Source organism: Lonchura striata, chromosome 1 (genome assembly GCF_046129695.1).
Source record: "Lonchura striata isolate bLonStr1 chromosome 1, bLonStr1.mat, whole genome shotgun sequence".
Taxonomy (NCBI): domain Eukaryota; kingdom Metazoa; phylum Chordata; class Aves; order Passeriformes; family Estrildidae; genus Lonchura; species Lonchura striata.
In genome coordinates, this window is record NC_134603.1 from 47,824,964 (window position 1) to 47,839,527 (window position 14,564).

At 38.2% G+C, this 14,564-nt stretch overlaps 1 protein-coding gene across 8 annotated transcripts in view; it reads right to left on the reverse strand.

Moving 5' to 3' along the window:
• Window positions 1–14,564, reverse strand: part of GREB1L (GREB1 like retinoic acid receptor coactivator) — a 133,082-nt gene that overhangs the window by 25,625 nt on the left and 92,893 nt on the right. For 7 of the 8 annotated variants that reach the window (XM_021551545.2, XM_021551543.2, XM_021551547.2 and 4 more), the window contains 8 exons: window positions 14,307–14,444; window positions 12,336–12,521; window positions 6,417–6,743; window positions 5,427–5,555; window positions 4,752–4,886; window positions 2,716–2,913; window positions 1,766–1,946; window positions 154–346 (listed from right to left, as the gene is read on the reverse strand). In XM_021551545.2, coding sequence (XP_021407220.2) covers window positions 154–346; window positions 1,766–1,946; window positions 2,716–2,913; window positions 4,752–4,886; window positions 5,427–5,555; window positions 6,417–6,743; window positions 12,336–12,521; window positions 14,307–14,444 — 1,487 coding nt within the window. The remainder of the gene's footprint in view (window positions 1–153; window positions 347–1,765; window positions 1,947–2,715; window positions 2,914–4,751; window positions 4,887–5,426; window positions 5,556–6,416; window positions 6,744–12,335; window positions 12,522–14,306; window positions 14,445–14,564) is intronic. The other variant, XM_021551546.2, reaches the window with a different exon arrangement.

Consider the following 14,564-nt stretch of genomic DNA (forward strand, 5'->3'; position numbering starts at 1 on the left):
TACTATCAGTATCTCAGGGCTGTCCATCTGGAATCTAAGAGAATAAACTCCAGCAGTGAAAGAGCTCCCTCCCAACACACACATCTTCTAGATTCTGTTAGGTATAAATTCCAAATTAAAATTCACAGTTAAAATTAACAGTTAAACACTTACCCCAGTGTCAGATTGCATCCAATGTACCTCATTGCTAGAGCTGATCCTGGACTGCTGTGTTTGCAGGGCATAAGGGAAAGAGCTGACCTGAAGAACAAGGAGGTTGAATGCTTCAAGCACCTCCCTGCAATTAATAACTCTATCAGCCAGACCATGATTAGGCTCACCATGTGACAGGGAACTTGAAATGGCACTGCAGAAATAAAAATTCAAAAAATTGCCTTACTGATGTCCTAAAAATTCAACGGATTACTCTCTTCCTACAGAAAAATCTTTAAATGACAGAGAACCATGGCTCAAAAAAAAATCTCTTTGGAAATGTAGAAGACTTCAAAAAACGTTTGACTGTCCTCTGTGGGTAAACTCAAGAAAACAAGGGAAAACAACAAACACCTAAAGAATGGATGGAAATCTGTTGACAGTGAGAAGGTGGATTAGTGTGACAATTTAAAAAAAACATTTTTTTATTTTTGGTTTCCTCACACAGAGGAAACCAAAAATAAGCCAAAGCTGATTAAACCCCTCTCAGTAAGAAACACTGTTCCATGAGCTGTGGAGGTAGGATATATTAGCAATTTTATGAAATCCAGTGGCTTCTCCAGTTTGAAACAACAAATTTCTAAAAGGCTGGGGAGCCTCAAAGTCTACTGATGTTCTGAGCTCCTGAAATTGCCTTTACTTCCATTACATACTCAGAAGTTCCAAATTCAAAGTATAGCAAAGACAGTAATAAAAGGGAATGGGAAGAGCAGGTAGAAATAATGTTGCTCTTGTCTCTTTACATCTGTCCTTCAAGAAGAATATTTTGCTTATTATAGAACAATAGAATGGTTTGAGTTGGAAGGGACCTTAAAGATCATCTAGTTCCAACTCTTCTGCCATGGACAGGGACACCTTTCACTGTTTCTAATATTAAAAAGAATCCCACAACCCTGTATATCATGTTTAAAACACTTTATTTATTCTCCCTAGTTTACTCATGGAACAAGAACAGAATAATCAGCTTTACTTATTTTTTTCTTCTTTCAAGATGAAGCTGTGATTTGGTATGAATAAATGTTTTTGCATGTGTGTACACGTTGTGTTTAGACCTACAGCCAAATTTAATACAGCTGTTTCTTTAAATCCTTTTCTTACAGAAGCTATGGTGCCTTTCTTATGATGCAGACCTAAATGTCTGCAAGCTTTCTCATATCACAAACAACACTATTATCTGGGATAAAAACATGAATTAAAGCATGACCAGCTTGTGAGCATCAGATACATTTGGGTTTGAGTACAGAAAAAGAAGAGGAATAGAAAAAAAAGACAAGAACAAAGAAATCTGCAAAACCCAGCATTTTCCCCTAGATTTCAGCACCATAGCACATAACCCTAAAAGAGTCCTGTTAGGCATCCAGTAATCTGAAACTAGTCTCACCTACCTTCAGGTGAATCAGAATTAGGTAACAAATATTATGGGCAACCAAAATTTTTTCCGATTATAAGGCACAAAATGCCTTAAAAACACCTAGACAAAGCAATATGTGTTTAAGATCGTAAGTCTTCTGAAAACCCTAATGGGAAGATGCTGGGAGAGGATGGTTTTCCTTAAGCAGATTGGAGCAGCTACCTTGTTAAATCCACATGGGCATTGTCATGAACCAGCACAAAGAGTGTGTAGGGGTTCTGCTTCACTCGCCTCATGAAAACTTCAAATTTAGCTTGAATCTCATTGTCCAGCCGCACCACATATTTCTCAGCTCTCTGATAGGCAGTCCCATTGTCTTCTAGGCCCAAGTCCACAAGCACACCTGTCAAAAGGAAGGATACAACAAAAATCACTTCCTTTGAGCGCATCCAAAAGTGAAGGGTCAATGGGAAGTTGCCACTTGTCCGCAAAACCACTGATAGGCCCCAGTAGGAAGATGATTATCCAAATGCAATTTCTCTAGAAATGGAGGCCAAAATGTGCTCCTTGGCTTCTGATTTCCTCCAGAAAGTGCCTGAAGACCTTTCAAAAACTTCTCACATTATCAAAAAATGGGGGAAAACATCAAGCCTCCACAAACTTTTCCAAAGCAGCACTTAGTTGGGTATGCTCTATGATCAATCCTAGGCCAAACTTGCCTACATTAAGCTAATACATTAATATTGTTTGAGTTAGAAGGAGTCACCCTGACCTTTCCTTTGCAAATATCAAAATTTATTCTCCCTAGTATTGTATCATACAAAATATCATACTTTTCATGCTCTGCTTCAATGTTTGTGTCAATACAACTGGTCTTAGTAAAGATATGTTGCTGTCAATTCATAAATTAGGTATAGTGCAATGCCTATAACTTTGAATGTCATTTGAATTAAAGAAGTAGGAATAAACTACTCTGAAATATTGGTCAATTAGGTATTTTCCAGGGTCTTAATGATTTTGTGAATTTTTTTTTTAAAAGAAGTGAAATAAAACACAAACTATGAGAACAAAAGATATATTGGAGTAACTTACTTTTCCCCTTACACCAGTAATGATGTAATAACACCACACACTGGAGTTTATCAGCCTGTTTGCCCTCCCCTCCCTTTTACCTGATTGTCGAATCCGTTGAAGGGTCTGCTGCACCAGGACTTCCGAACGGGGCACTATCACAATGAAGTCCACCTTGCTGAAGTGGCCCAGATCCAGGCTCTGATTGCCACTGTCTGCTATAGCACAAACCTGGGACAAGAGCTTTCTGGCAACTGTGAGCTGTGGCTGGTAAATTTGGAAGGTATCAACATCCAAATCTAGAGTGTGTTTGTTTGAAAAAGAAAACAAAACACAGCAAGAAACATGTTTACTTTCCCACCCCCCCAGCAAAACATGACCCTCCAAACAGCCTACCCTCTATTATCAGGAAAAAAAGAAAAAAAATCACTCACCAGAATAAATCTCAACCTTTTGGAGAGTTTGGTCCAGATCACAAATGCCAACTTTCTTTCTTTGATCAAAATGTGGTAATGTATCAGATGACCTCAAGTACAGCACTGCTCATTTCTTAAAACGCCCTAAGCGTTTTAAGGATTTCTAACAGTGCGACCCAAGGAAACCTCAATGCCAACACAGTGAAATACATTCTATTAAATGAACCAACACATACATAATATGCATGCACATACATAGATATCTATAAAGATGTGCATGTGTACATATAATAAAAAGCAGAGAGGTACAAAGCTCTAATGTTCTTCTGAAACTCAGATTTATTTGGACTTAATGAACGCCAGTATCACACTAGATGCAGAGAACTGAGAGACTGACCAGAGCACTTTTTTTCCCTCAAAATAAAAAGCATATTTCATTTCAGTATTTCCATTAGGTAAACCATGCTTCATTAATCACTTTTCAACTTGCAGATTACCAGATTAAATCCTATAAGGGTATTGCAGTTTTTTGTTTATGCCACTTTTTCTACTGTGTTGGTTTTAAACAGGGATGTGCTTTCATGTGTGCATGTGCTCAAGTATGCCTTAGTGCCCATTTCAGCAGATCTGCCGTGGAAGAAATATTCCTCTCACTGCCTAGGAAATGTACTTTTTTTTTTTTTAAATTCAGGCAGTTTCTCAATTGTTTCAACCACTGTACAGCCATATGTTAAGGAAAAAATGAACTCAAAACAATTGTTTGAGAAAATATGAAGGTTTAGAAAAAGTTCACAGTAAGAAGAAAACAACGCTCAAAATCTAAAGATCATTCTCCTTTTAAATGAATCCTCTGGGGAAGCTCAAGACTTGTACTTCTGAAGGTGCCAGAGCAAAGTGCCTGGAGCCCTTCTAGTTGGATCTCCTGTTGCATGTGGAGACAATAAACCATTTTGCTTCCAGTCAGATTTAACACCAAATAGATGAATTTAAGTTAATTAATATGAACCAAGAGCATACCTTTCTTTCACAGAAAAAAAGCTTTACTAGAGGTTGAATTTGCTTTGATACTGGACCTGAAAGAATCTCAGTGTTCACAACAGCTCAGTGTATCTTTTGCCATTATTGTGATATGAAAAGGAAAGTATGTTTAGAACTCTGAATATCTAAACAATTCTGAAAATTAGCAATTTTAGACAGGAAATCCTAGCTTACCTTTTGCACTTAAGTATCTTATTACATTATGCTGAATAAGACACATATCAGATCAACAAATTACAGATCACACTTGCCTAGCACTTTCAGTCCAAGATCTTAAAACACATTCCCTAAATGTTTAAGCCTCAGAGAACAAGGTCTCTAATGCATATTACCAGGCAGGAGGACACCTGTTACATTCCTTTTCTCCGCTCAAGAATATGAGATTAATCCATTCTGCCAGTGTTACAAAGAAACATCTCCTCTACTCTGCCTGATGCTTAAGAGAAGATAAAATGTTTTAGCTTAGAGAATATAAAAACATCAGGGGGAAAAAATTGCTGAAGGTTATTACAGAGATTTTCTGTCTGAGCAACTACTGTATTGCTACATTTAGCTGGCAATATTAGTATTTTAAGGTTGGCACACTGACTGCAAATGTGCTTTCAGATTCTCCTGAGGTGTATGCATTTTGACTTTTAACAAGCTACTCACTTATTTCATATCTTGAACGTAAAAAAAATTACCTGGTTCTTGGGTAGAAACCATGGCAATTGCCTCCTGAGATGACACACACTCACTAACATCTCCATTAAAAGGAATAATGACACTTTCCCCTCTCTGCTGCAGCATCTTCTCCAGTAGTTTGTCCAAATCATCACCTAGATCAGAATTAGCAACATCAAATAATCTGGAAACCGTTTCAGAGAAAACACCATTGAACATGACATACAAGGGTATGCACTCAGGCAAGGGACTGGGGGTGCAGGGAAGAGAGGGAGGCAGAATACTTTTCTATTTTATCTACTGATTTACCAATTGGATTCATTTAAAAAAAGAAAAGAAGGAACCACATCTATGGCTTTACAGCTACTGGTGACATCTAATGATTACAAAGAAACCTCTAAAACCTTGCTAAAAGCACAAACTAGAAAACACTTGTGTACTTATGGGTGCATTACATGCCCTGCCATTATATTCAACAGCTGAGACGGGGTTGAAAATGTTTTGCCAGAGGGTTATGAGCTGCCACCACACAGGTGAAGGAGACAAGCACTCTTTTACACACAAGGAGAGAGGAACAGAATGCCTCTCAATGGAGAGAACAGAGCTGTATCCATGTGCATTTTAACTGCTGAACAGGAGACACACCAGCCCAAAAGACAAGACTGTCTTGGCTAGAATTTCTTAGAATCACTCACCTAGAGATGTATTTTTGAAATGTGATGCCAGGAAACTAACTTTCCCTGTGATGAGCTCATAGCTGATCTCTTTTAAAAATTCACTGGTGGTAAGCATGCTCTCTGCAAGTGCCCGAGATTGATACTGACCTGGAGAAGAGAAGGGAAAGGTGTGAGAGCAAACCTTAATACAGTTTACTGTCAAGACAACCTTCTCATCCTAGAAGTCTGGGACACTTTGGTCTTCAGTCATGGATCTCCATGACCTTTACCCAGTAGACTGTGAGAGCAGTCTCAAATCTACTTCATTAGTGACTGGAGAATCAGTTGATATAACTAATTTTAGCAGGTTCTTTGCAACTGCACGTAATTTTGCATACTTGTATGACAAATGATACTCAAAATATGTATTTTCACCTTAGACTAAATGGAGGATAATGGATAAATAGGAAAAAAGTAATTATCCCTTGTGTGGGAGAAAAAAGGCAAAAAAAGTAAAAAATGGCATTACTGATTCATCTGCCTACAAAGGAAAGATGACTAGTCAAAGTTCATTTCCATCCAGACACACTCATTCACACACAAACAGCACTGCCAGTCATCAGTGCAGAATAAAAAGGATAAAAATAAGGATCAAAAGGATGAAAAGCACATTCTGTTTTAAGCAGTCCGCAGAAGATTCTGCCATGCAAAATATCGCAGTTGTTACATGAAACAAAGACAAAGCAACTACATTGCCACTGGGTCACTTCAAGATATTTTCTGACACAATCACACAAACAATAAAGTCTCAGGCCTCTCAAGAAGTAGTAATGACTAGTATAAAGAAATTGTTCTATGTCCTCATGGACCTCAGGATTCCAAGTCTTGCTGAACATATAGTAAACTGTGACATTGCAGTACAACAATACAAAGGAGAATAAAAATAATAAATGGGATTTAAAAACTGGATCAATAACTCAAGAAAATTAATTTGCATTCCCATTTGAAGCAGTCTGCAAATATACTCACCTAGAACTACTACACAGAATTCATTTCCTCTAATCTTTGATGCACAAATGGCAACTACATAATCTGGTAGCTTTTGCTGGTGTTTCATTTCATTGAGAGACCTCAAGGTCTCCGAGATGCCCTCTGCCAGGGAATTCTGGGTGACAACCACATGCACGAGATCCCGAGACACACTAGCGATTAACCTGGCAAGCCAAGGGAGTTGACCTGGTGACACAGAGATACACTGTGCACTCATTTGCAAGGATCTCTCTCTCAGAGTGAACTCCTGCATAGCTTTCAACATGATCTGCTCAAATTCTTCCCTCAGGGGTATCTGGTCAGGACCTACAATGAAAACAAACAAATAGAAGAACAGTGTCTCATATAAAAATGTTATTGAACCTGGAATAATTACATGTCTGTCTTGATCTGACAAGCTCTTTCACCACATTTTTTTATATTTTAAAAAACCCACTTGCTACTCAGTGGATATCTACCCACATGCCTTATTCTTGGTTTTTTATTTTAGAAGCCTTTCTCTTCCAGCATCACCTTTTTTTTTCTCCTCCTCCAAACAATGAGATATTCCACCTCACTCCTAGCTTCAGCAACTGGTGGGAGAAACAAGGGGGTGGGAAAATATGTGCCTTTTGCCTGGAAGAGAAGGATTAAGCATGCAGCCATATGTTTTTGCAGCAGAAAACCAAAATGCTTATCCCTGTAGCCTAATCACAGCCATGCAGCCTGACAAAGCCTGTTAAGTGCTCTTCACTTTGCTTTTTCTCATCTTGCATATTAATCAAGTAAGCATGGATGCAAATAAACATGTTTAACCTCTTCCTTAGCTTGATTAAATTAATTTAGCAAATCTGCAAGCACCTAACATAAAGAATATGCAACTTTGGATCTACATTCCCCAGACTCTGTCAACTGTACTGTCAACTTGAACTGGAAAACATAAATATAAGCCATCCTATAAGGCATCAGTCCTCCAAATGAAGTTCAATTAACATTCTGTTCAGTTAGCTTTGTCTCATTGTCAAAGATATTCAGGAACAGTTAAAAATATTCATGAACACAGAGTAAAAAGTAACCATGGCTTATATTGCCAAGATCTCATATCCATGCCAAAGGAGGCAGCTTCACACTTTAGCAACTCACTTTTCTATGACAAAACAGGGGGGACTTAAATATCAGAGAGATGTGAAATACTGGGTTTGGTTTTATGTTTTCTTTCAGGCCAGGAAACAGAAAGGCTGTGTGAGAAACAGGGTGTGGGTAAATAATCCACAGCACAGAATCGATAAAAACTGCCACCTGTTGTCTTTTTTGCCTTTTTGAGAAGTAACATATGGAAAGTGCCACCATCCAATTACCATAGGATGGTAAGACAACTATAAACTTGTAGGTGCATGGCTGTTTTAATTTTTGATGCAAATTGAAAAATTCTGATGAGTCAAATTTAACACAGCATGAGCATAATTCTCTCTTTTAGAGTTCTCTTTTGGAAATGTACTTTCTTTTTCTTTCTAAGAAAGCATTACACATTCTAGGTCGTTGAAGACCTCAAAATTAAAAAAAAAAAAACAAGACATATCAGTAAAGAATAATGTTCCTCTGTAGAAATAAAGTAACATATCAACCCCTGAAAATGATGCTATCCACTAACAGCTGTTGTTGATTGAGGGAGGCTACTTAAGAGACAGGCTCTAAACACAAGGGTCATCATCATGAATCCAAGGAGATTAAAATAATGGTACAAATGGAAAAGCAGTTTCTCGGTATGATAATACAATGAATTTCACTCAGATTACTTATAAGAAAGTATGGCAGTCTTTCTCCACAACTGTCCAGAAAAATAATGGAACTAATATCAGATGAGATGAAAGACACAATGACAGATATTGATTTTGATTGTGAATAGTTTCCTAAAAAAATATATATTGATGTTAAAAGGGAATATATAGAAGCTTCTCTACCGAAATGAGCATGCAAATGATCATCTTGATTTCAAAATCAAAACTGCAAAATAAACAATATCATAAAATATTAATATCTTAGTTACATCCAGTTGGTGTCCGGTCACAAGTGGTGTTCCCAAGGACTCAGTTGGGCTAGTCTGTTTAATATCTATATTGATGATATGGACAAGGGGATGGAGTGAGATTGGCTCAGTTGGCTAGAACACAGTGCTAATAATGCCAAGGCAGTAGGCTCAAACTCCGTAGGGGCCATTCTCTTAAGTGTTGGACTTGATGATCCTTATGGGTCCTTTTCAACTCACAATGTTCAGTAATTCTGTATGAGAGCACCCTCAGGCAGTTTGCAGGTGACAGAGGTCAGGAAGACTCTGCAGAGGGATCTGGGTAGGCTGGATCAATGGGCTGAGGACAGTGGTTTGAAGTTCAACAAAACAAAGTGCCATATCCCACCCTTGGGTCACAACAACCCCCAGCAGTGTTAACAGGCTTGGGAAGAGTGGCTGGAAAGCTGCCTGCTGGAAAAGCACCTGGGGGTGTTGGTTGATGGCTGGCTGAACATGAGCCAGCATATATATGCCCAGCTGGCCAAGGCACCAGAAATAGTGTGGCCAGCAGGACCAGGGCAGGATCATCCCCCTGTACTCAGCACTGGTGAGGGTATCCCTTGAGTCTTGTGTACAGTTCAGGGCCCCTCACTACAGGAAGGATGTTGAGGTGCTGGAGCATGTCCAGAGAAGGGCAATGGAGCTGGTGAGCACAAGTTCTATGGGAAATGGAGCTGGGGTTGTTTAGCCTGGAGAAAAAGAGGCCCAGGAGGACCTCATTGCTCTCTACCATTACATGAAAGGAGGCTGTAGCCAGGTGGGGACTGGTCTCTTCTCACAGATAACAAGTAACAGGACAGATGAAAAAGGCCTCAAGTTGTGCCAGAGAAAGTTTAGATTGGACATTAGGATAAATTTCGTCACTGAAAGGGTGGTTAGGCATTGGAATAGGCTGTCCAGGGAAGTGGTGCATTCAGCATCCCTGAAGGCATTCAAAACACACAGCGATATGGCAGCTGGGGACATGGTTTAGTGGTGAACCTGGCAGTGCAAGGTTAATGATTGGTCTCACTGATCTTAAAGTTTCTTTCAACCTAAATGATTCTATGTTGATATGATTCTATTCTATTATTCTACACAGTTGAAGTCAACATATTCAAATGCCATCCATGTCTGGCTGACACTCATTTCTGGGTAGACAAACTTCAGGGTGCATCCCACAGAGACTACTTCTCCAACCATCTAAGATGGGAGAATTGCTGTAATAAGCTCTTGCATTTAGTTTCTGACTATCCCTTCCACTCAAAACAAAGCCCTACAAGAGCCTTGAGTCTGGATGTGCATTTGGACATTAAAACTACAAAACATCATGTCACAGCATACAAAATATAGAGTCAAAACTATTCAAATGCACCACAACAAGAGAGAAGGGAGAATGATTTCAGAATCCTAAACAGGTGGTATAACAAAGGGTCCAGAAATCTTTCTCAGCCAGAACACAGACCAAAATGAAAACACCTTAGCACTGCATAGACTGAGATTGTTTTTGTAGAAATGGCAGTGCAATAGTAAAAAGCTGACAATTACAGATGATGGAATGTAACCCATACTACAAATATGGGCATTCTGATGTGTAAAAACAAAGCTTGAGAATACTTCACCATGAATGCTGCCAAAAATAACAAATGTGAAATCCGAGTAAGTCCTGGAGGTAGACAAAAAAAACCCCACTAAAATCAAACACACTTCCTTATCTTTTTTTACTTATTCCTTTATCACAGTCAGTAGAATTTATTTATAGCAATGCTACAGCTCAAAACCACGTTTAACTACATATAGTCTTCAAAGAAGGTTTAAAGCATCAGAAATGCATTTGGGTTTTTTTTACTTTGATTTGTAATATCATCACGAGTTGTTCAGCTGATTTCTGAATACACAATAGCATCGTCCTACAATTAATGTTGTTATAATTACACAAGAAAATTGATGGGAATTCTCAGCTATATCCTTTTTTTGTTTTCCCAAAAAAGGAGCACTTCCATAGATAATATTCTTATCATCTGTGATCACAGTCATCTGCAAATATATTTTATACAAGTAGTGAGATCTGAAAAAAAATTAGGCAAGACTCTTGTGCTTTTGCTTGCTTTTTTATCTTTGCCTTTATCTTACTCTTTCGCAATATACGGTGGAGAAAAGAAAAACCTTTTAGTCCTGTTTTCTCAATTAAAAAAAGGCTTACATTAATAAATTGTGAATTTATAGGTGCATTTGTCTCTTCTTGTCAAAAACTTTTGAATCTGGCCACCCTCCAAACACCTCTAATCTGCTTTGATTTAACAACATGGGACAAAGGCTACAGTTTGGTGCAGCTGTCACAATTCCAACAGTTTTAAGTTTACAGCCAAATTCAAACCAGCAACATGTTTTTATCCCCACCTCTACAGAATGTTTTTGCTTTTCTTCTCATTAGGCTCTTTCATCTTACAGTACTGGCACACATCTCCACATAAGGTCAAATAGGAAACTATTCAGCTTTGCCCAGCTAAGAACAAAAGCCAAACTAAACACCTGCTAATAAGAGAGCTGCCTTATGCTGAAGTCACAGTGCTCAATAAACACAGTTCTGCTACAGAAGCTTTGCATGAAGCCTCCTTTAGTTTTCAGCAAGTATAGACTTGCTTTATCCTTCTAAAGTTACACTTGCTCATGAAGCGTGATTCACTGACTCACAGGTTTCAATAAATAGTTTATTTTTAATTGGAAATGCTATTATCTGCTGGCTACAAATTTGCAAGCTGCCTCTATCAATCCAGAATTGTGTGAAGCAGCTTCTTTTAACACACACACTCTAAAAACTTTCCAATAAAGAGGAAAATCTCAAATAACAAATTTAGGCCCACTGAAAGAAAGTAACAGAAAAACATCCTCTAAAAAATTAAACTGTTTGTCACTTCTAACATGGTATCCAATGGACTAGTGAGGCATAAAATTATAAACAAAGCTAACCAGTCACATACAGAGTATTACAACATGGAAAGTGGTTTCCTTCCTGTCTTTTACAGAACTGGAGCAAAGTGTAAGCACTCACAGGTGAAACCAGCACATTTGGGGCACGTTTGCTCCCCAAATTGTAAGATTATCAGCAGTTGTGCTGTATTTGGAACACCTGCATATTTCATGCCATTAGGTATTACAGATGCACTGTGCTCTTCACAAAAGTAACTTCACACTCCCCTATGGTAAGTGGCATCTTTTCAAATACAAAAGTTAGGGTGAGACTGCCATGGAAGTTTCCCAACACTATCCTGAGTTTTTAACTTCTAAAACCTTGCTGCTACCACTGCTCTTTTTATTCTAAGGTAAGGAAAATGACTGGACCTGTAATAATAGAAAAACATGTGGCTCACTGGTTTCCTCTCAAACTAGCAAAAAGTCAATTTCAAAAACATTTACAAGAATGAGATATGCACTGAATCACTTGCCTTAGTCTGAATAACAAATGCGGTTTTCATGTAAACAGTGCTGTCACCAAAACAATGACAACCATCACACATCTGCCAGCATTTGTCACAAAACTGAATAAAGCAGACCAAGTGTCCTTAGAAAGGGCTGTGATAACTGATGGTTTGATACCCTAAGAAAATGAGTTATCTGCATTGCAAATCCATTTCACAAAGGTGACCTGGTCAATCCCCATATGGAGAGTAGAAGCAATATCAGCCTTTAAATTCACTTCACTTCTTACGTTTCAGGAACAAAGTGGCAAAGTCACACTCACTAGATGGAGCCACTTGCCTCTTCCAGCCACAAAAGCAGCCAGAAAACTGGCCCTAAAAGGGACATAAAGAAGGTATGAAGAAAAAAGGACAGTCTCAGACAAAACCAAGTACTTATGACAAATTGCTTACCTAGTTGGACAAGATACTGAATAGTTAAAAGTATCATGTTCTCCACACTTAGCAGCTGACTGCTGGACAAACCCAAGAGATCCAAATCCTTGTTTTCCAGCTGTGGAATCTTGTAGCAGTTCACCAGTAAGGGACTTACAACAATATCACCAACATTTCCATAGAAATAAGGTAAAGTGCCATAGCCTATGATAAAAGAAACAACCCCCCCCCCCCCACCAAGAAATTAATAAAATTTGCTATTACATTAAATCTAACACAATAATACATTTCCAAACATCTTCTTAAAGCTGTATGGCAAAATACATTGTGCCAATGACTGTTCTTGACATTATAATAGCTTAAAAAATAAATTATAGGACAGGGATCCTCTGCTGTGTTTTACAACAAGTGACCATATACATTTGCAAGAAATAACATTAACTGCATGATATCCAGCAGGGTAGTAACCACTGTTATCCAAATACAGATGAGAATATTATCTAATTGGGTCTTACCCTGACCTTTAAATACAGATTCTTCATAATATAGTGTACAAAGAAGAAAAATCAATGAAAGCAAAAGTACATTGATCTTAACATTATAAAAGCAGCAGAAGTCACATTAGCATTGATTCAGCCCACCAGTATTGCTGTGATTGATTTCACTTTTCTTGCCACCTTCCCATTCTGTTCTCATAAACAGGTAAAATAAACATCAACAACTAAACATGCTATTCTGTAATGTAAAGCACATGAGCACAGGCTAAGTCTTATTTTCCTTCAAAATGTTTTTCATTTCAAAAGAAGCATTTCCACAGAGATTTTGCCAAATCCATCCTTTTGGGTACATCTGGTTCTGTACTATTAATAGGACACTGTTTCTCAGGGCCACTAACGTTTAGCCTAACTGAGGACTTAATGGCAGCTCTCCAAGAGCCTAAGGGCTGCATTCAATTTGCACTTAAGCTGATGGCTGTAGGCACCCTCATCTTTAATAAGGAAGTGTTTCTCTGAAAACCATTAGAGCACCACGCTAGAGCTTTATAATCGGCTTCCAGAAAACAACGCTAAGCAAAACAAACCAGAAGCGTAACCCTATCCTTGACAGATTTACTGGTTTAGATGGCCCTGTTAATTCTCCAGGAACTGTGTGTATTAAAATGATCTCTGCAAGGGAGGACTTGGAGAACCTCTCCATTCCTTCAGGTAAATTATTTCACGGATGGTATTGACAGGCATGCTCTGTTGATTCCAAAGCTGCTTTATATGACCATCTATACTATACTGGACCAAAAAGAAATATACAGTGAAAAAAAAAAATACTCATCAAAATTTTGGCAGCACTAGCTGACCCGTCTTTTTTTAATGTGTTATGCCCAAATAGCTCAGGTTGAAAGGCATAGTCATATTAAAAGTCATACTCTTAAAGCAATGTCTTTCTAAGGGTTAACAAAGTCCTTTATACAGCTAAAGGATTTTAAAAGCCTGAAGCCTGATCTGTTATCTCAATTACTTACAAGAACTATGGACTATAAATGACAAAAAGTTAGTATGATTTACTTCTGTTTAGTCAGTGCAAATCAATTTTTTGGTTCTCACATAGAATTCTGGGGCTTCAATATCTGAACTAAAAATGCTGCAGGAAACATTTGCTTGGTTTGTAAGTGGTTTATACCGGAAAGCTATTTTCATTACTTGGAAAAAGTTCTCTTCTTGGCGTTTACAAAAATCTTATTTGTATAACACGTAGATTTGGCCAGTGGTTCAGCATAAATTTGACCTAGTGGTGACCTGTTTGCAAATCAGGTTCTCCAGAAATTGCCTGACTCTCAGTTTTAAATATTAAGCAATTAAAGGAAGCTATCTGTGACAAACCAGCTTTGCATTGTAGTGAATGCCAGAACCAACAAAAAGAAATAAACCCCCCTTTGTCCCAGGGAGTGTATATTAGTACAAAATGCAGCATTTGATTCCCCAGTGTAAGACTTACCTATCAGAATCACTGGTCTGACTCCTGAGTTATTCAGCAGGTTTTCAGGAACTATTACAGTCTCCCCTGCTGGGATGGGTTGAGGCTGTAAAATTCCAGTTAACATGGATTGAGGAACTGGGACTGACAAAAGAGGCTCTATAAAATAAAGAAAAGAGAGACTTCCATTACTAAAAGGCTCATACTGTGATTTGGCCTTATGAACAAATAAGAAAAAAAATACTGCAAATCACTAACTGTAATAAAATTCAAAAGGTC